This window comes from Salvelinus fontinalis, unplaced genomic scaffold (genome assembly GCF_029448725.1).
Source record: "Salvelinus fontinalis isolate EN_2023a unplaced genomic scaffold, ASM2944872v1 scaffold_0752, whole genome shotgun sequence".
Lineage (NCBI taxonomy): Eukaryota > Metazoa > Chordata > Actinopteri > Salmoniformes > Salmonidae > Salvelinus > Salvelinus fontinalis.
Window position 1 is genome coordinate 27086 of NW_026600961.1, and position 26089 is coordinate 53174.

General features: G+C 45.8%; 1 protein-coding gene across 2 annotated transcripts; it reads right to left on the bottom strand.

Annotated features, from left to right (window-relative positions):
- Window positions 1-1641: 1641 nt before the first annotated feature.
- On the bottom strand, window positions 1642-25731 carry LOC129847186 (MHC class II regulatory factor RFX1-like). Of its 2 annotated transcripts, none has more exons than XM_055914998.1 (19): window positions 25575-25731; window positions 21621-21883; window positions 21291-21419; window positions 20180-20292; window positions 19346-19450; window positions 17707-17804; window positions 16974-17403; window positions 11876-12051; window positions 11459-11578; window positions 11124-11254; window positions 10604-10722; window positions 9736-9845; window positions 9464-9615; window positions 7546-7643; window positions 7280-7429; window positions 6287-6495; window positions 5881-6034; window positions 5707-5752; window positions 1642-5483 (listed from the first exon to the last, which is right to left on the bottom strand). In XM_055914998.1, exons 2-19 carry the CDS (start codon window positions 21859-21861, stop codon window positions 5329-5331), a joined length of 2736 nt encoding a protein of 911 aa, XP_055770973.1. In that variant the 5' UTR covers window positions 21862-21883; window positions 25575-25731; the 3' UTR covers window positions 1642-5328. The 2 variants fall into 2 exon arrangements, with proteins under 2 accessions (XP_055770973.1, XP_055770972.1); XM_055914997.1 differs by having other exon boundaries at window positions 11876-12057.
- Window positions 25732-26089: the final 358 nt, after the last annotated feature.

Sequence of the window (26089 nt, forward strand, 5' to 3'; positions counted from 1 at the left end):
GGACCATTCTAGTTTGTTGATGTGGACACCAAGGTACTTGAAGCTCTCAACCTGCTCGACTATAGCCCCGTCGATGAGAATGGGGGCGTACTCGGTCCTCCTTTTCCTGTAGCCCACAATAATCTCCTTAGTCTTGGTTACGTTGAGGGATAGGTTGTTAATCTGGCACCATCCGGCCAGGTCTCTGATCTCCTCCCTATAGGCTGTTCCGTCGTTGTCGGTGATCAGGCCCACCACTGTTGTGTCGTCTGCAAACTTAATGATGGTGTTGGAGTCGTGCCTGGCCATGCAGTCGTGGGTAAACAGGGAGTATAGGAGGGGACTGAGTACGCACCCCTGGGGGGCTCCAGTGTTGAGGATCAGCGTGGCAGATGTGTTGCTACCTACCCTCACCACCTGGGGGGGGGGGGCGTCTGAAAGTCCAGGATCCAGTTGCAGAGGGAGGTGTTTAGTCCCAGGATCCTTAGCTTAGTGATGAGCTTTGAGGGTACTATGGTGTTAAACGCTGAGCTGTAGTCAATGAATAGCATTCTCACATAGGTGTTCCTTTTGTCCAGGTGGGAAAGGGCAGTGTGGAGTGCAATAGAGATTGCATCATCTGTGGATCTGTTTGGGCGGTATGCAAATTGGGGTGGGTCTAGGGTTTCTGGGAATATGGTGTTGATGTGAGCCATTACCAGCCTTTCAAAGCACTTCATGGCTACGGACGTGAGTGCTACGGGTTTGTAGTCATTTAGGCAGGTTGCCTTCGTGTTCTTGGGCACAGGGACTATGGTGGTCTGCTTGAAACATGTTGGTATTACAGACTCAATCAGGGACATGTTGAAAATGTCAGGGAAGACACCTGCCAGTTGGTCTGTGCAAGAGGCGTCACTACAGTACCTGGTTCAATTCCAGGCTGTATAACATCCGGCCGTGATTGGGAGTTCCATAGGACAGCGCACGATTGGCCCAGTGTCGTCCGGGTTTGGCTGGAGTAGGCCATCATTGTAAATAAGAATTTGTTCTTAACTGACTTTCCTAGTTAAATTACTATCCCATTCCCACCACTAGGGGTAACTAGAGAGCTGCCTCATGTAGCCTCACCTTTTTACTTATTTTTATTTAACTAGGCAAGTCAGTTAAGAACAAATTCTTATTTACTTCCAGAGTTCTAGGTTAATTAGTGCCTGTTTGGCTATGCGAGAGCAGCGAGACTACCTTAACTGTAGTGTGTCAGCATGTAGACAACAACACATTAACTAAATGTCTATCAAAGAGTAAGTAAACCACTTAAAGCCTTCCAATGTGCTTTCACCACAGTCTATTACAATGTAGGTTAAGACCCCACCGTGACTTGACCACAGTCTGTTTTCAGGAAAATGTATTTACTGTGGTCCTTCGTTTGTGTGTGGTGTGTGTGTTAGTATTACAGTTTCTCAATTCCTGTCACACCGAAAGAGGACAGGAAGCTGAACATGAGCTCTTATGTCAGTTAGCATTTCACTGTAAGGTCTACACGTGTTGTATTCGGTGCATGTGAAAAATACAATTTGATTTGATTCTGAGCAGTGCTTGCCACAAAGACTATGTGACAGACCAGGGGTATATTTACTAGGAACCAAACAGAAGCAAACAGGACGAAATGGGGAGGGACCTACATAAATTTGTCCAATAGAAACATTTATTTTCTGAAACAGTTTGCACTAATGAATACACCACAGCCACTGTGATGGAAAGTACAGTCTTTGTACATCACAATGTAGAATACCCACATCCTGCTCCAACGGAAACGAGTCTGTACATTTCAGAGGAGAAAACAAAGGCAAGGGTGTGACAACTTAAAAAATTCTTAATTTATTTTATATCTTTGAAATTAAAAACATTTGAAGTGCATTCTACAACCTCCCAAAGGCACAGTCATACGTGTATTTGACCAGATTCATAAAACACTGCCACACAATACCATTTTTGTTTTTAGAAGTAAGAAACTGAACTCTATAAAAATGACAAACATTTTTTGTCTGGAAAAGAATGGCCATCGTATAGGGAGATCCGCAGTACATGGGAGGATATATCATCAGTTGTGGTAGCAGCAGACGCCCCAGAGGGTTAAACATGCTGGTTTAGAGGTCCACGCTGCGTGCTCAAGATATGCATTGCTGCCTTTGAAAACATTCTTGTGACACTTAAATGCAATGAAATGTTCATACAATACATGTTCAACAACCGAACTGATAGTGGTGGACAATGTTTTATGAAAATGGCTTCAACAAAAAATCAACAGCAGAAAAACATTAGCAGGAAGGAAACGAGCGAGACAGAATGAGAAATGTAGAGGAAGATAAGGTGACTGATTCGCCTGTCTCGTTTCACATCGAGCCTGACCCCAGATCTGTTTGTGCTGTCATTCCAACTTCTATAAGACAACACAAACAGATCTGGGACCATGCTAAACCCATACAACAATGGCACCGAATGTAAGGGTCTTCCTCAGAATACCTTACACCTGTGCGCTGCGATTCCATCAGACACAGATATACAGTACTGTACATGAGAGAGATCTATAGGGATATTGAAGTGGAGACTGTCTGTGATAAATAGGCAGAACTGTGATATTCTAGCCTGGTACCCGATCGGTTTGTGCTGTCTCGCCAACTTATAAGGTCATTGTCAAACCAGGAGTTGGCAAGATAGTACAAACATATTTGGGACCAGGCTACTGACATCTCACCATATAAAAGGACAGTCATTGACTGTGACTGTGCAAAAGAAGCAGGACCCTTGGCCTGTGTATGTATGGAGAGCTCACATGAGGAGAACTGAAATCAAACATGCACACTCACACTCAATAACGACTCTCAGTAAATACACATACACACAAAATATACTTAGTGTGTGACAGATTGACACCACATCACCAGACAAAGAAAGGTTCACTTTGTGACAATGAAATGGAAATAGAGTGATACACATATATATAATTATATTATCGCATTTTAACTCAGTCCAGCACAGTCCTTCTTGGAATATGTAAACAAACAAAGTAGTTATTTGAAATCAGAAACGTTTGGCACAGAAATGAAAAAGACAAAACAAACATAAAAAATAAGACTGGCGCAATGACGTGTGGACAACAAGAGGCCACAAAGGTCTCAACAGAAACCAATAAAACAGATGGCAATGAAGCACTTGAAAACACAAACAGGAATATATATTGAACTGATCCCTCTTTACGGAACTGCACATTCAGCAGCAGAGGCAGATGGACACTGCAGCTGAGAGAAATTAATGGGACTACTTTTCCACATCTATGGGGTTGACATGGAAACACCTTTAAACCAGGGTTTTATATTTTGTGTGCGTGTGTGAATGGTTGTGACAGGAACCCCCAAAACCATGCCACTCTTTTTCAGGAAAGGAACTAATCAAATTAAAAAGAACCAATAAAAACATTCACCCAAAATGATTTTGAATGCCTTTGAAAATATCCACCAAATATACAGTCAACACTTCTTCTGAAGCACAGACTCAACAATCGTACAACCAGACACACGTTACAAGACACACACACGATCACAAAAATCCACGCATGTTCATTCACACCCTAAAAATACAGCACAGCAGTAGGACCCCAGCACACACGCACGCACACGCACACACACCATGGGCATCAAAAACACACACACATACACACACACCCCACGGGCATCAAAAACACACACACACACAACAACTCTCTTTACAGTCTGTCTGCTGTCACCCACACGCCCCATCTCCTTCTGACTGGCTCTTGGGCTTTGATTGACATGAGAGTGACAGCTAAATGGACAATCTAGAACTGCAGAATCGTAAGCAGCCATTTCCTCTTCCATCCTCTTCCTCCCTCCGTTCCTCCCTATACAGAAGGGTTGGGTAAGGGAGAACAAACTGTTAACCGTCACATCTTCAGGACCACCTTGGTACAGCAGACAGTTGTTGGATGGTAGTTTAGGTTGGCATGTACATTGCGCTGCCCTGTTGTCAGCCAGTGACACCAATACAGAGAAACATGGCAGGTCCTTGTTCAATACACAGATCCATCCAAGTGACAACAGACACTTTCTCTTCACTCCATGGGTCGGGCGGATGTGTGTGTGTAAGTTCACCCTGTGTCCTTTGTCCAGCAATGCCGGACCGGTGATTGTGTGCACATCCATGCATGTGTGGTATCTGTGCTTACAGCAGCCTTGTGCCATACAGACCTTATTGGGACTGTGTCTGTGTGTGTCAGTGAGTGTCAGTGTGTGTCTGTGTGTGTGTGCACTGATGGGTCAGCATCTATGTGTAGAGACTGCAGCAATTTTCATTGAGTGTATGAACATTGTGTGTGTGTGTGTGTGTGTACAGTATCTACACTCAAATGTGTGTAGAAACTGTACATTAGAGGTTGACACGGGAACAGGTCTGTCAGGAATGGGAAGTTCTAGAGTCATGTTCGGGACAGCACAGGATCCACAATCCACAGGATTGTAATGTGTGGAGCATTTCATTCAAATAAACTGTGTAGGCCTAATACCGTTTACTTAATTTAAAAAAATCTAAATATAATGATAATTTCCTTCCTTCCAGCTCACTCTCACGCCTCGCTTCAGTTGGAGCCAATCACTACTCTACGGGAGTGATTACTATCAGAATGGGACGGGAGTGATTACTATCAGAATGGGACGGGAGCGATTACTATCAGAATGGTACGGGAGCGATTAGTATCAGAATGGGACGGGAGCGATTACTATCAGAATGGGACGGGAGCGATTACTATCAGAATGGGACGGGAGCGATTACTATCAGAATGGGACGGGAGCGATTACTATCAGAATGGGACGGGAGCGATTACTATCAGAATGGGACGGGAGCGATTACTATCAGAATGGGACGGGAGCGATTACTATCAGAATGGGACGGGAGTGATTACTATCAGAATGGGACGGGAGCGATTACTATCAGAATGGGACGGGAGCGATTACTATCAGAATGGGACGGGAGTGATTACTATCAGAATGGGACGGGAGCGATTACTATCAGAATGGGACGGGAGTGATTAGTATCAGAATGGGACAGGAAAGTTCCGGGGTTATAGAAACGGGATCCGGGCATTACAGGAAAACTAATTTACAGGGCAAGACGGAACAGGAATGAATTTTCCCTCCCGTGTCAACCTCTAGTGTACATATTAGTGTATATAAGGGTTTCTTGGTGTATGTGTGTATACAAATGTGTATCAATCAATGCGGTTATGTGTGTGTATTTGTGTAAGTCAGTCTGTGGATGTAAGTGTGTTTGTGCATGTGTGTATCAGTGTGTGTGTGTTCAGTCCTGGCCCGTGGTGAAGAGTACTCTCTGGTCGGTTCTGGCCAGCTTGGTAGGTGGCTCCAGAGACTCCTCCCCCAGCCCCGCCCCGTCAGAGGGCAGAGACAGCTCCTGACACTCGTCATCGCTCTCCTCTTCCTCCTCCTCTTCCTCTTCTGGAAGACAGACACAAGTGGGAGGAAGGTTAATATCAGAAACCATGGATATAGGAATAGATTGCCCAATGCCAAATGAGTCCCTAACCCCTACCCCCTATGCTCTCAGATCTCCACAAATGCGTAAGGGGAAGGGATTGATCTCTGATTGGGCAATCCTCAATAAGTAGCTTTATGTCTGGCTGCCATGTGCTTTGTATCAAACAACATGGATGGTAGTTACCTTTGTCTGGATCCAGTGGGTTCAAACTCCTGCCAAGACTGGCGAACTGTGAGACATAGGAAATTAGTCAGTAACAATTGAATGGTAACAACTGAACAATGGTAACTAATATCAAAAGCACATAAGCTTTTTTGGTTTGGGCCACTGTGCACGTGTGTGTATACGTGTGTGTACCTCTCCCATGACAGCGATGGGTGTCTCTCCTTTAGCCTGGGCCACTCTGTGTTCTATCAGGTAGTACATGTACTCATCATACAGCAGTCTGATCAGGTGGAAGGATCCAAAGCTGGCAGCACTACGCAGAGTCAGGTCTCTGATCACCATGGAACTGGATGCAGAGGAGGAGGAGGAACAGATCGGTTGGGCATGGATAAACAAATCTGGATTTCCTGACAACCAGGAAAAAAACGTTTCTGACAGGAGCGTTGTAAAATTTTAGGACCTTTCCCAAATTTCCCAGTTGGAGGATTCCCTCCCTGCCTATTCCCATTTGATTCTAGTTGAAAATGTGTGAAATTACTGGAAATGTTCAACCGTATTTAGCAGTCATGGGACTAGATGGGACTAATCCCATTCTTACCTGTAGAAGGACCACTTGAGCAGGAAGAGCTTGGCTGCCTTGGGGAAGGCAGCGCTGGCCTGGTAGGGCTTTAGGACCTGGGAGACCACCCCGTCCAGCCAGGCAGCCCACTGCTCCAGAGAGTTCTGCTGCTGCAGGGTCAGCTTGAAGTCCTGCTCCAACTGCTGCACCACACGGTCCTCACAGCGACACACCCACGACGCCTGCTCCTGTATGGAGAGAGAGGGAAGGAGAGGGAGAGAGAGAGGAGGGGAAGATTAAAAAAGACAGAGGAGGGGGAGAGAGAGGTGGAGGGCGAGAGAGACAGGGGGGAGAGACGGGGGAGGGGGAGAGGAAAAGAGACAGAGGAGGGGAGAGAGGTGGAGGGCGAGAGAGACAGGGGGGGAGAGGGGGGAGGGGGAGAGGAAAAGAGAGAGGAGGGGGAGAGGAAAAAAGAGACAGAGAAGGGGAGAGAGTGGTGGAGGGAGAGAGAGACAGGGGGGAGAGAGGGGGGAGGGGGAGAGGAAAAGAGACAGAGGAGGGGGAGAGGAAAAAAGAGACAGATGAGGGGGAGAGAGAGGAAAAGAGAGAGGGGGGAGGGGGAGAGGAAAAGAGAGAGATGAGGGGGAGAGTGAGGTGGAGGGATAGAGAGACAGGGGAGAGAGGGGGGGAGAGGAAAAGAGACAGAGGAGGGGAGAGAGAGTGAAAGAAAGAGGGGAGGAAGGGGAGAGAAAGAGAGAGAGTCGTCAGTATCCTGTCTCATTTTTGTCACTTCACAATTACAAAATATAGTAGTTGAATGACAAGGTAACATAGGCAACCTGTGTTATGTCAGTAGGACAACAACAACAACACACAAAGCTTTAGGACATTATACTACATCACCCAAACAAACACTACAGGGATCACCATCAGTGCTGGTCTGCATCATATGAATATAATGACATGTCTATGGTCTGGACAGTGTCTGACTGTTACTATACTCTGTAACCACAGGTCTTAGGTCAGACAGACCTGAACGTTGGCGAAGTCCACACGGTTGAGGTCGCTGAGCATCTGGTTTATCTGAGCTGTGTTCTGTAGCACGGCCCTGGCTGCCTGGGCCAGGTGGTTCAGAGAGGTGTACCTGCGCAGCGTCTGGGCAAACGAACTGGCTGACGTTACCTGGAGGATGAGAGGAGGAAGTGAGAAAAGAGAGCGTGACAAGACCTCACCAAGAACACACACACACAGCAGAAACCAACACATGCTGCCCAACACGAATGCAAGCAGACACACACCTTAATGCGGACCATCTCTTCTGGGATGTTCATCATAGCGTTGGTCAACCAACTCTCCAGACTTTTGGCAAAGTTGCGGATGGCTTGAGTTAAGGCACCTGTGGACAGGAGAGAGAGAGGGGTTGACACAGGGCTGAACTGAATGTGCTCTCCTATGTGGTGGTGAACAGAATGTCTTTGAACTCAAACCAGCTTTGAGAGTTGAGGATCTCTGTGTTTTATTGTGTTATGTAGAATCTCCACCAGGCCTATGTCATGTTATGTAGATAAATTAGTGTAATATAGTGCTATGTCGTGTCACATAGTATAATGTAGTGCAACATAACGCTATGTCTTGTGTACTGTAATATAGTGTAATGTTGTGCTATGTAGTATTATACAGTGCCTTCAGAAACTATTCACAACATGTAGTTGTGTAAAAAGTGGGATTAAAATAGATGTTTTTGTCAACGATCTACAAAAAATACTATGTAATGTCAAAGTGGAAGAAAAATTCTAACATTTGTAAAAAATAAATAAAAAATGCAAAAAATATATAAACACTAATATATCTTGATTAGATAAGTATTCAACTCCCTCAGTCAATACATGTTAGAATCACCTTTGGCAGCGATTACAGCTGTCAGTCTTTCTAGCTAAGAGCTTCCACACATCGATTGTGCAACATTTTCCCATTTATTATTTTAAAAATTCTTCAAGCTCTGTCAAATTGGTTGTTAATCATTGCTAGACAACCATTTTCAGGTCTTGCCATAGATTTTCAAGCAGATTTACAGTAATTCAAAACTGTAACTCGGCCACTCAGGAACATTCCCTGTCTTCTTGGTAAGCAACTCCAGTGTAGATTTGGCCTTGTGTTTTAGGTTATTGTCCTGCTGAAAGGAGAATTCATCTCCCAGTGTCTGGTGGAAAGCAGACTGAAGCAGGTTTTCCTATAGGACTTTGCCTGTGCTTAGCTCCATTCTGTTTCTTTTTTTATACTGAAAACTCCCCAGTCCTTAACAATTACAAGCATACCCATAACATTATGCAGACACCACTATGCTTGGAAATATGGAGAGTGGTACTCAGTACTGTGTTGTATTGGATTTGCCCCAAACATAACACTTTGTATTCAGGACAAAAAGTGAATTGCTTCGCCACATTTTTTTGCAGTATTACTTTAGTGCCTGTTTTGTAATCTTTTCCTTCTGTACAGGCTTATTTCTTTTCACTCTGTCAATTAGGTTCGTATTGTGGAATAACTACAATGTTGTTGATCCATCCTCAGTTTTCTCCTGTCACAGCCATTAAACTCTGTAACTGTTTTAAAGTCACCATTGGCCTCATGGTGAAATCCAGAGCGGCTTCTTGATACACCGTCCAAAGTGTAATTAATAACTTCAGCATGCTCAAAGGGATATTCACCCATCTACCAATAGGTGCCGTTCTTTGCGAGGCATAGGAATACCTCCCTGGTCTTTATGGTTGAATCTGTGCTTGAAAATCACTGCTCGACTGAGGCACCTTACATATAATTGTATGTGTGGGGTACAGAGAGGTAGTCACTCAAAAATCATGTTAAACACTATTATTTGTGTTTAACACCGAGTCCATGCAACTTATGTGACTTGTTAAGTACATTTTTACTCCTGAACTTAATTAGGCTTACCATAACAAAGAGGTTGAATACTTATTGATCCAAGACATTCCAGATTTTCATTTGTAAAAATGTGTAAATACATAAGTTCACGTTGACATTACGGGGTATTGTGTCTAGGCCAGGGACAAACAATCTCAATTTAATCCGTTTAAAAATTCAGACTTCAACACAACAAAATGTGGAAAAGGTCAAGAGGTTTGAAAACGTTCTGAAGGCCCTCTATACTGCTCTGTAGTTGTATCAGTATGATGTGTTGTGTAGTGCGTTCTAACTCACTGGGGATGGGCCGCAGCACGTCGGGGATGAGGATCTCCACCAGGCCCTGGTACAGGGTGTTGTCACAGTCGCGGCTCCAGCGGAGCACAGGGTCGTACTTACACAGGATCACTAGACAGTCCTTAGGCAGGCGCTTCTCAGACTCATCATGTCTGTTACAACAATACAGATACGTTAGAAAATGACACAGGATTCTCGAAAATATGACTTGATATATATTTTTTTTAATTAGTTGCTTTAGTAGCATATTGAAGTCCCAGGACAGGACGTACACAGCCAGTGTGCCAGTGTCTCCACTCGGGCTCTCTTCAAACCTCCAGAAGGTCTTCCACAGGGTCTCCACCAGGGTGAACTGCAGGTTGATCGTCACGTCCAGAATAGCCTGGAAACAAAGAGGGAACACCAGCACCATCAGTATCAACTAGCTCAGCTCCTCCCTTTATGCAAAGGATGCACAGGACAGCTGGAGCGACAGAAACAACAGCGAGACGTACAGATGACATGTACATAACAGGACTATACAAGAACTGATGAATGAACAATGACACATACACCAGGGCTAGGTCTCTGTACAGACAGACAGGGGTAGGTCTCTGTACAGACAGACAGGGGTAGGTCTCTGTACAGACAGACAGGGGTAGGCCTCTGTACAAACAGACAGGGGTAGGCCTCTGTACAGACAGACAGGGGTAGGCCTCTGTACAAACAGACAGGGGTAGGCCTCTGTACAGACAGACAGGGGTAGGCCTCTGTACAGACAGACAGGGGTAGGCCTCTGTACAGACAGACAGGGGTAGGCCTCTGTACAGACAGACAGGGGTAGGCCTCTGTACAGACAGACAGGGGTAGGCCTCTGTACAGACAGACAGGGGTAGGCCTCTGTACAGACAAACAGGGGTAGGCTTCTGTACAGATGAACAGCGGTAGGCCTCTGTACAGACAGACAGACAGGGGTAGGCCTCTGTACAGACAGACAGGGGTGGAGCTCTGTACAGACAAACAGGGGTAGGCTTCTGTACAGATAGACAGCGGTAGGCCTCTGTACAGACAGACAGACAGGGGTAGGCCTCTCTATAGACAGACAGACACACAGTAACATACTGTACATATAAACAACCAGTGTGACATACAGACAGGCACCTCACAGTGTTCCCGATACAGCAGCTGGAAGCTCTTGATGTGCTCCAGTTCTATGCCCTCCGGTAGGGCCTTCCCCTGCAGGTCAAGGTCAGGGAACTCTGGGAGGGTCCGAGACGCGTCTGCATGGGGACAGAAGATAATATTAATTGTGTATTTACACAGATACTGTAAATGTCTGACCTGTTTTCACACTGTCTGTAACCTACTGAAGTTCATTTGTTAGCGTTTAATAAATGTCCCGGTTGTCCATTCCGTTAATCAGTCAGTCTATAACTCTGAGATTTGTATCTTTGTATTTCTCTACTGTACTTGGTAAAATATGGTAAAATGTTATTACATAGTAGGTACATTTGAATCACTCTTCCGTTTCTTTGGGGGTCATGTAAACACTAAGTGAAGTAGCTACTCATTGACTCCAGTCCTTATTGTTACCATATGATGTAAACAACAAGACGGTACAATAAGGTGTTACCCCAATTCCCCCTAGTGTTGACAGACCTGACGCCTCCCACCCTCTCACCCAGGAACTGCTGGTACTGCTGCACTTGGGAGCTGATGTCAGAGAGCCCCGCCCCCTGCTGTTGCTGCTGTTGGCCCGAGCCTGCCGCCGTGCCATTGGTCATCCCCTCCACCTTCTGCACCGGCTTCAACCTGGGGAGGAGGGGTTCATGATGAAAATAATGAAGTTCCTTTATACAGCAGGGAGGCGTCAATGAGAGAGATACAACAAAATGACACAATAAGTTCTAGGAATAAGGACAGAAAAACAGAAATGAAATGAGAGAAAGGCAGACAGAAATAGTGAGAGAGAGAGAGACAGAGAGATGCAGAGAGAGAGAGAGGATGATAGCCCACCTCTGTTTCTGAGAGAAGGGCTGCTGTCTCATGGCCAGGTGCTGCTGGTCCTCCATCAGTCGGATCAGAGAGGAGCAGGCCTTGATTCTCAGGCCGTAATAGTGGTACTTGGAGTTCCCCCTGGAACACACACACAACTCAGCCTCTGATTCAGCCTATGCTTTTGGGGCATCACTGTGTGTGTGTGTGTGTACTGTGTGTGTACTGTGTACTGTGTGTGTACTGTGTACTGTGTGTGTACTGTGTGTGTGTGTACTGTGTGTGTGTGTGTACTGTGTGTGTGTGTGTGTGTGTGTGTGTGTGTGTGTGTGTGTGTGTGTGTGTGTGTGTGTGTGTGTGTGTGTGTGTGTGTGTGTGTGTGTGTGTGTGTGTGTGTGTGTGTGTGTGTGTGTGTGTGTATTATATAACCCGTCTCACCGGGTGCCCAGGCGGCGCGTGCGTAGCCCCATGAACACGGATCTGATCAGCTTCCCAAAGGAGGCAGCGTTGACGGGCTCCAGCTTCTGCTCCTGGCAGTGCAGCAGGTAGTGGCAGTAGAGGGTGGAGCGAGGCAGACTGACCCCTTCAGCTGTCTCATAGTTATCTAGCAGCCACTGCACCTGGCAGAGAGGGACACACAGAGGGAGGAGAGATGGATGGGTTAGTCAACAAACACACACTAGTCATAGGTAGACCCTCTGGACAGAATAAACTTGGTTTCAAGATTGTCTGTTGAGTTTGTACTCTGGAAACTAGAACCTAACACCACTCATAAACAAATATAAATAGTGATGGGATGCTTGCCAAACAGGCAGTTTACAATAGGAGGAATTTAAATAAGAATACAGAGTTGACTTATTTCAATCAAAGTTGCACTTCTATAAGATGCATGAAAACATGATGATGCCATGTTCCTCCTACAGTCTAGTACTGAGACTAGTAGAACAGCCATGTCCCTCCTACAGTCTAGTACTGAGACTAGTAGAACAGCCATGTCCCTCCTACAGTCTAGTACTGAGACTAGTAGAACAGCCATGTCCCTCCTACAGTCTAGTACTGAGACTAGTAGAACAGCCATGTCCCTCCTACAGTCTAGTACTGAGACTAGTAGAACAGCCATGTCCCTCCTACAGTCTAGTACTGAGACTAGTAGAACAGCCATGTCTCTCCTACAGTCTAGTACTGAGACTAGTAGAACAGCCATGTCCCTCCTACAGTCTAGTACTGAGACTAGGAAAACAGCCATGTCCCTCCTACAGTCTAGTACTGAGACTAGTAGAACAGCCATGTCCCTCCTACAGTCTAGTACTGAGACTAGTAGAACAGCCATGTCCCTCCTACAGTCTAGTACTGAGACTAGTAGAACAGCCATGTCCCTCCTACAGCCTAGTACTGAGACTAGGAAAACAGCCATGTCCCTCCTACAGTCTAGTACTGAGACTAGTAGAACAGCCATGTCCCTCCTACAGTCTAGTACTGAGACTAGTAGAACAGCCATGTCCCTCCTACAGCCTAGTACTGAGACTAGTAGAACAGCCATGTCCCTCCTACAGTCTAGTACTGAGACTAGTAGAACAGCCATGTCCCTCCTACAGTCTAGTACTGAGACTAGTAGAACAGCCATGTCCCTCCTACAGTCTAGTACTGAGACTAGTAGAACAGCCATGTCCCTCCTACAGTCTAGTACTGAGACTAGTAGAACAGCCATGTCCCTCCTACAGTCTAGTACTGAGACTAGGAAAACAGCCATGTCCCTCCTACAGTCTAGTACTGAGACTAGTAGAACAGCCATGTCCCTCCTACAGTCTAGTACTGAGACTAGTAGAACAGCCATGTCCCTCCTACAGTCTAGTACTGAGACTAGTAGAACAGCCATGTCCCTCCTACAGTCTAGTACTGAGACTAGGAAAACAGCCATGTCCCTCCTACAGCCTAGTACTGAGACTAGGAAAACAGCCATGTCCCTCCTACAGCCTAGTACTGAGACTAGGAAAACAGCCATGTCCCTCCTACAGTCTAGTACTAAGACTAGTAGAACAGCCATGTCCCTCCTACAGTCTAGTACTGAGACTAGTAGAACAGCCATGTCCCTCCTACAGCCTAGTACTGAGACTAGTAGAACAGCCATGTCCCTCCTACAGTCTAGTACTGAGACTAGTAGAACAGCCATGTCCCTCCTACAGTCTAGTACTGAGACTAGTAGAACAGCCATGTCCCTCCTACAGTCTAGTACTGAGACTAGTAGAACAGCCATGTCCCTCCTACAGTCTAGTACTGAGACTAGTAGAACAGCCATGTCCCTCCTACAGTCTAGTACTGAGACTAGGAAAACAGCCATGTCCCTCCTACAGTCTAGTACTGAGACTAGTAGAACAGCCATGTCCCTCCTACAGCCTAGTACTGAGACTAGTAGAACAGCCATGTCCCTCCTACAGTCTAGTACTGAGACTAGTAGAACAGCCATGTCCCTCCTACAGTCTAGTACTGAGACTAGTAGAACAGCCATGTCCCTCCTACAGTCTAGTACTGAGACTAGTAGAACAGCCATGTCCCTCCTACAGTCTAGTACTGAGACTAGTAGAACAGCCATGTCCCTCCTACAGTCTAGTACTGAGACTAGTAGAACAGCCATGTCCCTCCTACAGTCTAGTACTGAGACTAGTAGAACAGCCATGTCCCTCCTACAGTCTAGTACTGAGACTAGTAGAACAGCCATGTCTCTCCTACAGTCTAGTACTGAGACTAGTAGAACAGCCATGTCCCTCCTACAGTCTAGTACTGAGACTAGTAGAACAGCCATGTTCCTCCTACAGTCTAGTACTGAGACTAGTAGAACAGCCATGTCCCTCCTACAGTCTAGTACTGAGACTAGTAGAACAGCCATGTCTCTCCTACAGTCTAGTACTGAGACTAGTAGAACAGCCATGTCCCTCCTACAGTCTAGTACTGAGACTAGTAGAACAGCCATGTCCCTCCTACAGTCTAGTACTGAGACTAGTAGAACAGCCATGTCCCTCCTACAGTCTAGTACTGAGACTAGGAAAACAGCCATGTCCCTCCTACAGTCTAGTACTAAGACTAGTAGAACAGCCATGTCCCTCCTACAGCCTAGTACTGAGACTAGTAGAACAGCCATGTCCCTCCTACAGTCTAGTACTGAGACTAGGAAAACAGCCATGTCCCTCCTACAGTCTAGTACTAAGACTAGTAGAACAGCCATGTCCCTCCTACAGTCTAGTACTGAGACTAGGAAAACAGCCATGTCCCTCCTACAGTCTAGTACTGAGACTAGTAGAACAGCCATGTCCCTCCTACAGCCTAGTACTGAGACTAGTAGAACAGCCATGTCCCTCCTACAGTCTAGTACTGAGACTAGGAAAACAGCCATGTCCCTCCTACAGTCTAGTACTAAGACTAGTAGAACAGCCATGTCCCTCCTACAGCCTAGTACTGAGACTAGTAGAACAGCCATGTCCCTCCTACAGTCTAGTACTGAGACTAGGAAAACAGCCATGTCCCTCCTACAGTCTAGTACTGAGACTAGTAGAACAGCCATGTCCCTCCTACAGTCTAGTACTGAGACTAGTAGAACAGCCATGTCCCTCCTACAGCCTAGTACTGAGACTAGTAGAACAGCCATGTCCCTCCTACAGTCTAGTACTGAGACTAGTAGAACAGCCATGTCCCTCCTACAGTCTAGTACTGAGACTAGTAGAACAGCCATGTCCCTCCTACCGTCTAGTACTGAGACTAGTAGAACAGCCATGTCCCTCCTACAGTCTAGTACTGAGACTAGTAGAACAGCCATGTCCCTCCTACAGTCTAGTACTGAGACTAGTAGAACAGCCATGTCCCTCCTACAGTCTAGTACTGAGACTAGTAGAACAGCCATGTCCCTCCTACAGTCTAGTACTGAGACTAGTAGAACAGCCATGTCCCTCCTACAGTCTAGTACTGAGACTAGTAGAACAGCCATGTCCCTCCTACAGTCTAGTACTGAGACTAGTAGAACAGCCATGTCCCTCCTACAGCCTAGTACTGAGACTAGGAAAACAGCCATGTCCCTCCTACAGTCTAGTACTAAGACTAGTAGAACAGCCATGTCCCTCCTACAGTCTAGTACTGAGACTAGTAGAACAGCCATGTCCCTCCTACAGCCTAGTACTGAGACTAGGAAAACAGCCATGTCCCTCCTACAGCCTAGTACTGAGACTAGTAGAACAGCCATGTCCCTCCTACAGTCTAGTACTGAGACTAGGAAAACAGCCATGTCCCTCCTACAGTCTAGTACTGAGACTAGTAGAACAGCCATGTCCCTCCTACAGCCTAGTACTGAGACTAGGAAAACAGCCATGTCCCTCCTACAGTCTAGTACTAAGACTAGTAGAACAGCCATGTCCCTCCTACAGCCTAGTACTGAGACTAGGAAAACAGCCATGTCCCTCCTACAGTCTAGTACTAAGACTAGTAGAACAGCCATGTCCCTCCTACAGTCTAGTACTGAGACTAGTAGAACAGCCATGTCCCTCCTACAGTCTAGTACTGAGACTAGGAAAACAGCCATGTCCCTCCTACAGTCTAGTACTAAGACTAGTAGAACAGCCATGTCCCTCCTACAGTCTAGTACTGAGACTAGTAGAACAGCCATGTCCCTCCTACAGTCTAGTACTGAGACTAGTAGAACAGCCATGTCCCTCCTACAGTCTAGTACTAAGACTAGTAGAACAGCCATGTCCCTCCTACAGCCTAGTACTGAGACTAGTAGAACAGCCATGTCCCTCCTACAGTCTAGTACTGAGACTAGTAGAACAGCCATGTCCCTCCTACAGTCTAGTACTGAGACTAGTAGAACAGCCATGTCCCTCCTACAGTCTAGTACTGAGACTAGTAGAACAGCCATGTCCCTCCTACAGCCTAGTACTGAGACTAGGAAAACAGCCATGTCCCTCCTACAGTCTAGTACTGAGACTAGTAGAACAGCCATGTCCCTCCTACAGTCTAGTACTGAGACTAGTAGAACAGCCATGTCCCTCCTACAGTCTAGTACTGAGACTAGTAGAACAGCCATGTCCCTCCTACAGTCTAGTACTGAGACTAGTAGAACAGCCATGTTCCTCCTACAGTCTAGTACTGAGACTAGGAAAACAGCCATGTCCCTCCTACAGCCTAGTACTGAGACTAGTAGAACAGCCATGTCCCTCCTACAGTCTAGTACTGAGACTAGGAAAACAGCCATGTCCCTCCTACAGTCTAGTACTGAGACTAGTAGAACAGCCATGTCCCTCCTACAGCCTAGTACTGAGACTAGGAAAACAGCCATGTCCCTCCTACAGTCTAGTACTAAGACTAGTAGAACAGCCATGTCCCTCCTACAGCCTAGTACTGAGACTAGTAGAACAGCCATGTCCCTCCTACAGTCTAGTACTGAGACTAGTAGAACAGCCATGTCCCTCCTACAGTCTAGTACTGAGACTAGTAGAACACTGATAGGTGTGATTGAGAGAATAGTATTTAGATTGGCGTCTCTGCCTCATACCTTTTTGTCTGCCGACGGTACGCCACTACCCTCCTCGCCCTCTGTTGTACTGACGGTGGCAGGAGAGGAGCGGGCGTTGTGGGAGGAGTAGCCCCCCTGACTGTTGCCGCTCAGCATGTACCCCCCCTGGATCACATAGCTGCCCCCGCTTCCATTAGCCCCCACCCCTTCCCCAGTCCCATTGGCCGTTCCCCCTGTCGCCACCACTGTCGCCCCACCCCCAGTGGCGGCCGCCGGATTGGCCACGATCTGGCCTGTGCCAGCCACGTACATAGACACACCACCGGTGGAGCCCGTTGTCACGGAGACGGTCAGGGGTGTGCCGGTGGTGGGGACCTGTGAGCCAGAAGTGGGAGGGGCTTCGTAGTAAGGGGCGGCGGTGGTCTGAGTGTACAAAGGGGTGTCTGTGTAGGTGAAGCTGCCTGAACGACTGGAGAGAGGGAGGAGGGGGGAAGAGGGGGGAAGATGGAGGGATGAAGGGAGCAGGGGAGGAGAGAGGGACAGTTAGTTTCAAATTCAGCAGTTTAACTGTTGTCTTGAAAGATAAACCACTGCATCACAAAAATAGCAGTCCCAGATCTGTCTGTGCTGTCTGGCCAACTCCACTGTCTAGTTTTAGAAGTCGAGGTGATCTAGCTAGCAACAGTCAACAAACGATATAAGCATAGTGGCATAGCATTATATCACCATAGACAGGTAGTGTTCAGAGAGAGTAGTGGAGAGGAAAGCTTACATTGTGCTGGTGGTGTAGTTGTTGTCTCCTCCTTCAACATACTGCACCTGATTGGTGTACACATGCTGCACTGGCACCTGCTGGAGCTGCTGCTGCACCTGGGACACACACACACACACACGCATGAGTACACACACAGAGTCGGTCAAAACACTAATCTACTCCCCCTCCTCCAATTTCCTTTGAAGTGTGTTCAAATATTTCAACTGTAGTCAAATCATGAGGCATACTACATCAATCACAGGCTCATTCACTTCAATGGGACAATGACCTTGACTTGCAGGCTGCTCCCCTTACCCTTCACATTGCTCTTTCCTACCTACTTGTCTCAGCCTTAATCTCACTCCACTCTGTTACCCACTGACGACAGCCTCTCTAGGATACCTAACTTCCATTTAAAGCTGCAATAAGTCATTTTGGGGCGAAACAATTCCATTCACATATAACTGTGTTATGGATCTGTCATTCTCACTGAAAACAAATCTTAGAAGTGGTAGATGTGTTCTATGTATTTCTCTGCTTCCTGTTCAGAAGTTTCGTTTTTGCGTCTTTTACTAGGTTTTGTACACCAGCTTCAAACAGCTGAAAATACAATATTTCTGGTTACAAAAAAAATATTTCACAGCGGTTTAGATGTACAATGATTCTCCACACTTACACTTGCTTGTTTTGTCACATAAACTGAAATCAGGCAAACTATTTTTTATTTAACTTTTATTTAACTAGGCAAGTCATTCCTATTTACATAGACGGCCTACCCCGGCCAAACCCGGACGACGCTGGGCCAATTGTGCAGCGCCCTATGGGACTCCCAATCATAGCCGGATGTGACACAGCCTGGATTCGAACCAGGGACTGTAGTGACACCTCTTCCACTGAGATGCAGTGCCTTAGACCGCTGCGCCACTCGGGAGCCCAGAAATGGCGGAGCAATTTCTGCACAGTGCATCTTTAAGTTAAAACTGCACTTAGTAGTGGGAGACTAAGGCAGAAATTCTACCTAATTGACCTACTCTGAGGGCAGAGGCTGCGTCAAACAGGAGTGGCTGTCCTTGGGCTGTGGTGACCGTGGGGTAGCCTCCCATCTCCATCCCCTCCCAGCCCAGCGAGAGCACTGACAGGGACAAGGCGAAGGGAGGGATGACCAGGGGGAGGGAGAGGGGGAAGTAGGAGGGGTACTCCTGGAGGCTGTGTCCGTCTGTCTGCATGTCTGGGTGTCTGTCTGACGGCACCCATGCAAAGTACTGTGCGTCTGTCCTGCTCTGCTCTGCTGTTGTCCACTCCTCCTCTATCTCTCGGTCTCTCCCTACGTCTGTCTCATCCCTCTCTCTCTGTTTGTTATGCGAACTCTGGAACCAACCAACCAGGAGGGAAATGTTGTGATGTTTATCTGGCTCAGCAGGACCAAAGGAATTCATAATACAATGCAATACAGTGCATTTTTGAGTGAGTGTGTGTGTGTGTGTGTGTGTGTGTGTGTGTGTGTGTGTGTGTGTGTGTGTGTGTGTGTGTGTGTGTGTGTGTGTGTGTGTGTGTGTGTGTGTGTGTGTGTGTGTGTGTGTGTGTGTGTGTGTGTGTGTGTGTGTGTGTGTGTGTGTGTGTGTGTCTGTGTGTGTGTCTGTGTGTGTTTGCGTCTTACCTCCTGAGTGAGGTGGATGGGCTGCAGGTTGGTGACACTCAGCTGGGTGGTGATACCCTGTTCAGTCTTGGCTGTGATCTGGGACGTTGCCTGCACCACTGACCTCTAAGGACAGGAAACACAACACAGATAGATTCACACAGTGTGTAGCTAAGACAATAGCGTCTGGTAGTTAAGATAATAGCCCTGTTACATCAGCTCAAACTGGGTGTGACGAGAACTGAACATTTTTCCTCATTCTTCCCATGTCCTGACTTGTCTAACACATGTTTCACACCGTACTACTATGGCTGACCCTGTAAAACAACACATTTCACTGCACCTATCCAGTGTGTGACAATAAAACATCTGAGTTACTGTTTTGCCATCTGAGAGCAGTTAGACACCATAGGCTTGAGAGACTAGTAAGTATTTTGAGCTATTTCCGGCCAAGTTTCTCTCGGGGAACAGCAAATGCTCGATACTTTTTCCTCAATTCTTGGTTTGTCCAGAGGTTGTTACAGTAAAACCCATAACTATCACTTCTCATTTCCCACATAATAGTGCACCAATGCTGGACACCAAATACCGGAGGGATGCATAAATACTTTATGTCAGCACTATTTTGGCTTCACCAAGTCTTATGATGAGTTGCGAATAATAAACAGTTTTTTCTGTGTGGTTTCAAGTGAGTTGCAATTGTTCAATATCATGTGTCTACCAGGATCATGTTCATTAGGGCATGAAACAGAAAAATGTCCAGATAGTCACCTCTCTGTTTTAATCTGTTTTCTTCTGTTTGGTGCCTAATGAACATGACCCAGGTGTGAATGTGAGAGGGGAAGGGACCTCTACCTGCTGGGCTGCTTGCACCTGCTGCACCACCTGTGTGGGAACCCCAGTCTGCTGTACCACAGCTGGAGGAGGGCTGGAGTCAGACACAGAGTCACTTGAATGGAGAGAGCCCTCTGTGGAGAGAGAATGAGTGAGATAGGGAGAGAGAGAAAGAGAGAAAGTGAGAGAAAGGGGGAGAGAGGGGTGTGGAGGAAGGGAGAAAGGGAGAGAGAAAAACAGAGAGAGAGAAAGACCTGTTAATATGAAACTGACTTCTCTCTGAGCCACTACACCCACATATTACAGTACACAACCTCTTCATGATAAGCAAGAGCACAGGGACAGAGTTCACAGCGGTCAGAGACATTCCACTCATTGCAGGTTTTTAGATTAATTTGGTAGAAACTGTGAATCAGAACGTCTCTCTTAAGATCAAGAACAGAGCTTGAACAGGAAGCTATGAGACTTGTTACTTCCTCTCTCTCAGGCCCATCTAACAACGTGACACCAATGTAATCTGATTCTAATTTATCTTTAGTTTTATGATTTAGAATTTCTGTAAAGCATATCGTACCTATTCTAAGCTAATAGCCTGGTTCCTCTCTAGGTTTCTTCCTAGGTTTAGGCCTTTCTAGGGAGTTTTTCCTAGCCACCGTGCTTCTACACCTGCATCGCTTGCTGTTTGGGGTTTTAGGCTGGGTTTCTGTACAGCACTTTGAGTTATCAGCTGATGTAAGAAGGGCTATATAAATACATTTGATTTCATTTCATTTAAAATAATGTTTGCACCATGTTTTGAGCTTTATTTTTATTTTTAATCCCAGCCCCCATTTCCGCAGAAGGCATTTTGCCATCATTGTACATAATAATTTGTTCTTCACTAACTTGCCTAGTTAAATAAAGGGTGAATAAAATGAAATAATTACAAATTGTCAGGTTTCTGAATGAAATGCCGCAATAATGTAGCCTGGTCCCAGGTGTGTTTGTGCTTTCTTGCCAACTCTTATGGTCTGCGTGACAATGACCATAGGAGTTGTCAAACAGATCTGGGACCAGGCTAGTGTCGGTCATGACTTCAGATAAATTAAGTCTACAGTCAGTAGCATATGATGTGATGCTGAGCCCGGCTCACCTGTGACGGTGACTACGATGTACTGGGGGGCGTTCTGGGCGTTGTTGGCCTGTGATGAGGAACCCTGGATCTCAGCCGTCACATACTGGGTCTGGGGGGGAGGAGCCTGTGTGGGTGCCACCTGGACAACTGATACAGACACTAGGGTTTATTTATTGCATGATACACATTGTCATAAGCATCTGAATTGATGCTTACCTATAAGACATGACTCAAAATGACATAAAAGTACATAAATGTATCAATGAAACAATATAAATATTTATTTATACATCACAATTAATAAATGTATAACAATCAAATGAAAATTTATACTGGCAGAAACAATACCTGCTGTCTTCTGTGCCGCTGTGGGAGTGGCTTGTACAGGGGGTGTGGTTTGTCCTGCTGCGGCTGCAGGAGCCCCCACCGTGGTCTGAAGCTCGGCCAGGAACTGCTGCGTAGGAGCTACCACGGTGTGTGGGGCAGCGGAGGCTGAGGACTGTCCGGCCACCGTCACACTCCCACTCGCTGCCCCTTGGGGCTGGGTCGTCACGGGCTGCAACTCCCCAACGTAGCCTGTCGTGGCCATCACGAGAACTGGGCCCCAGACACTGAATATGTGAAAAATAAAATAAAATCTTGTTAGCTGAGAGATCTAGCTGAAGCCTGGGTGCCAGTCATATTCTGCTCTCTTGCCAATTCCTGACGGAATTCTTGTGTTTGGCTTGACAATGACAGCAATGTTGTTGGGAAGAGCACAAACAGATCGAGGACCAGGCTAATCTACAATGAACAAAAATATAAAAGCAACATGAAACCATTTCAAAGATTTTACTGAGTTGCAGTTCATATAAGGAAATCAGTCAATGTAAATAAATTCATCAGGCCCTAATCTATGGATTTCACATGATTGGGAATACAGATATGCATCCGCTGGTCACAGATACCTTTTAAAAAAAGATAGGGGCGTGGATCAGAAAACCAGTCAGTATCTGGTGTGACCACCATTTGCTTCATGCATCGCGATGCATCTCCTTCGCATAGAGTTGATCAGGCTGTTGATGGTTGCCTATGGAATGTTGTCCTACTCCTCTTCAATGGCTGTGCGAAGTTGCTGGGTATTGGCGGGAACTGGAACACGCTGTCGTACACATCAATCCAGAGCATCCCAAACATGCTCAATGGGTGACATGTCTGGTGAGTATGCAGGTCATGGAAGAACTGGGACATTTTCATCTTCCAGGAATTGTGTACAGATCCTTGCGACATGGAGCTGTGCATTATCATGCTAAAACATGAGCTGATGGCGGCAGATGAATGGCACGACAATGGGCCTCTTCACAATATATCTGTGACTTCAAATTGACATTGATAAAATGCAATTGTGTTCGTTGTCCGCAGCTTATGCCTGCCCATACAATAACCCCACCCCCACTATGGGGCACTCTGTTCACAACTTTGACATCAGCAATCCGCTCGCTCACACAATGCCATACACGGTGTCTGCCATCTGCCCAGTACAGTTGAAACCGGGATTCATACATGAAGAGAATACTTCTCCAGCGTGCCAGTGACCATCGAAGGGGAGAATTTTCCCATGTCGGTTACAAAGCCGAACTGCAGTCAGGTCAAGACCCTGGTGAGGATGACAAGCACGCAGATGAGCTTCCCCGAGACTGTTTCTGACAGTTCGTGCAGAAACTCTTCAGTTGTGCAAACCCAGTTTCATCAGCTGTCTGGGTGCCTGGTCTCAGACGATCCCGCAGGTGAAGAAGCCAGATGTGGAGATCCTGGGCTGGCGTGGTTACACATGGTCTGTGGTTGTGAGGCCGGTTGTAAGTACTGACAAATTCTCTAAAACGACATTAGGGCGGCTTATTGTTGAAAAATGAACATTCAATTCTCTGGCAACAGTTCTGGTGGACATTCCTTCAGTCAGCATGCCAATTGCACGGTCCCTCAAAACATGAAATATCTGTGGCATTGTGTTGTGTGATACAACTGCACATTTTAAAGTGGCCTTTCATTCTCCCCAACACAAGGTGCGCCTGTGTAATCATACTGTTTAATCAGCTTCTTGATATGCCACACCTGTCAGATGGATGGATTATCTTGGCAAAGGAGAAATGCTCACCAACAGGGATGTAAACAAATTTGTGCACAAAATTTGAGAGAAATAAGCTTTTTGTGTGTATGGAACATTTCTGAGATCTTTTATTTCAGCTAATGAAATATGGGACCAACACTTTACATGTTGTGTTTATATTTTTCTTCAGTGTAGCTATAGATAGTAATTGTTAAATCGTTGCTTTATCTTGAATGGAGCCTTATCATCATCAACATCATCCAGACTGTTCCTTAACGTGATAATGATTGAGTCAGTGAAGCCAGATGGAACCCAGCAGGAGAGGTTTCTTATCAACACCTAGCTTTTTACCGCTGTCTCAGAATCAGAATCACCTTTATTCGCCATGTGCATTTGCACATACTCTGAATTGTACTTGGTGATATGGTGTTGCTAGTGATAGACAACATTAAGAGACAGAATACAGACAGAGAAGTTTAAACACAGTTTACATACATTTTAAACAATTATACCACCGTAATGAATGTATTGTAGCACTGCTTTTAATTAATTCCATAATTGAAATTGCTATACACATGGGGAACTTCTGTTTCCTTACACATATTCTGTCTGGGCCTAATAATGAGTCAATTCACTTATGACTGAGATTTCCCCTCCAAAGACTGTTAGTGGTACAGCTAGAGAAGAGGTGTGGGGGAGGAGAAGGCTTGAAGGGAAAGAAAGGCATGCATTTGGTGTCCTGTTACCTGTAATGCGATCAGTCATCTCTAATGTGACTGCTGCCGCTACAGGCCAGAAGGATTTTTACATTTACATTTTTGTGATTTAGCAGACACTCATATCCAGAGCGACTTACAGTGAGTGCATTCATTTTAATACTTTTTTTTGTACTGGTCCCTCGTGGGAATCGAACACACCAACTGAGCTTCACGGGACTGCAACATGAGTAAAGTGGGGAACCCCACCTCCATTCTGCTTGTCTATTGACACTGCGTAAAGCATTGGTGTTGTTTTTACTTTTAGTTCACTTGTAAATTACACTGTTAATGAAGAGGTAATAACATGGTGTCTGGACGAACTAATGAATTTAGGCCATTCTTTTAGAATAGAATATCCAGCCTCTAGCTTTGACATGTCTATTTCTCCCTAAAGTACCAAACCCTTCTCTCACTCGCTTTCTCTCATATACAGAAGAGACACTGCTCTGTGGAATTTATAACAGTATAGCAGGTTTACAGATGTGAAGCAAAATGTTTTCAAGAACACTACCATTTCACCCCTTTTTAACCTATTCAATAGTATTGGTTTTATTGAGTAGCCAATACTCAGCAAATAACTATATATGACCTATGCTGTTGCCAAAATGAGAGGAAGATATACATTTTTGGACAAAATTCAGTTTAGCTATCCAAGTGAATGAGTTAATGCTTGGAATTAACGCAAATGCCCCCCCATATTTCAAGGTCCTTGCCACTGTAACTTACATCTGCATAATATAGTCAGTCGCGCCCCTCACTGACACGCCCCTCTTTACATTGCTTGCTTGACTTCACTTCCCAGTGCCACCTTTCTACCCTTCGTACGGGCTTGAGAACTAAAAGCTCTGGCCGGCTATTTCTCTTTATTTACCAAATTACAATGCATCTTTAGTTAGCTTTTGTTTTTTTTATCCAGGCTACTACTATCAGCTCGCAGTGAGATTGGCTAGCAGCAACTAGCTAGCTAACGTTGGTAAACTAGTCAATCTCTGTCTCAGCCAGGCAGAAGGACATTTTGCGTTAAAGCTGATAAAATAGGTAAAGTTAGAACATTATTTGACACACGCCATTGTGGTATTCCACGTAGCCTGCTAGCTAACATTAGCTTTGAGCTGGTCAGCAAGCTGCATGTCAACAGCTGAGCTAGCTAACGGTCGTTAGCTTGTCTCGCGTATCTACAACACCCGCCATTTTGTACCCATATCGTGCATTTGACATCGCCATAACAACGGCCTGGGTATTAAAGCGTCATGTCATGCATAATGTACTGAGACACCGCGTTTCAAGAGACACTATTGATGAGCCAACAAGCAAGTTAGCTAGCTAGAGACGTTGGCAACCAGTTTGCTATAAATGGCTACTGAAACAGGCAACAAAAAAAACAGCCGCATCCAACATAATGTTTCATTTGAAATGTTAGAAGCACACGTAAGCTATCTAATATGTTTAGAGTTTCACCTCTGATTCCAAGTGAATTTCCCACCGGTATTTTTGTTTTTATTTTTTTCAAGGATTCAGGCTGTTGTTGTTGATTCTCGTTGCTGGGTTCTTGTCGCCAGGGCTACCGTGGCTATGGCGCTTCGTCCTCACCGGGGCAACTGTTGCTACCCACCCGCTTTCTTCCCTCCCCCTCATTCGCATTGATTGGCAGACAACTCCCAACATGTTTTAAAGTGGTAGTACCACATAATTTGTCGATACAAAGCACTTCATCACATCTGTGAGAAACCCATGTCCAGCTTGAACATGAAATTAAACAACTGAGGCGGATCCCATATCCGGGATAGAAATGTGATTATTCTAATGTCAATCAACTTGTGATTTGGTAGTAACACTGTATCTCAGTTTGATCGCCGTTTTATTTGATCAAATACGTTGAAATAAAATGTTACATTAAGTTACACAATGCGACCTCAATGTCACCTGGTCTGCAAACATGCAACTTTATTATTGTGTAGGCCTATACCTAGTGT

Bases quoted from the DNA above. Each gene is read 5' to 3' on its own strand.
- LOC129847186 (XM_055914997.1), bottom strand. From the start codon at position 21,861: ATGGCCACGACAGGCTACGTTGGGGAGTTGCAGCCCGTGACGACCCAG. The intron at 17,404-17,706 runs GTAAGCTTTCCT...CCCTCTCTCCAG, and splicing joins AACTACACCACCAGCACAAT to TCGTTCAGGCAGCTTCACCT. The intron at 11,255-11,458 runs GTGGGCTATCAT...CCTCCTCCCCAG, and splicing joins CCCTTCTCTCAGAAACAGAG to GTTGAAGCCGGTGCAGAAGG.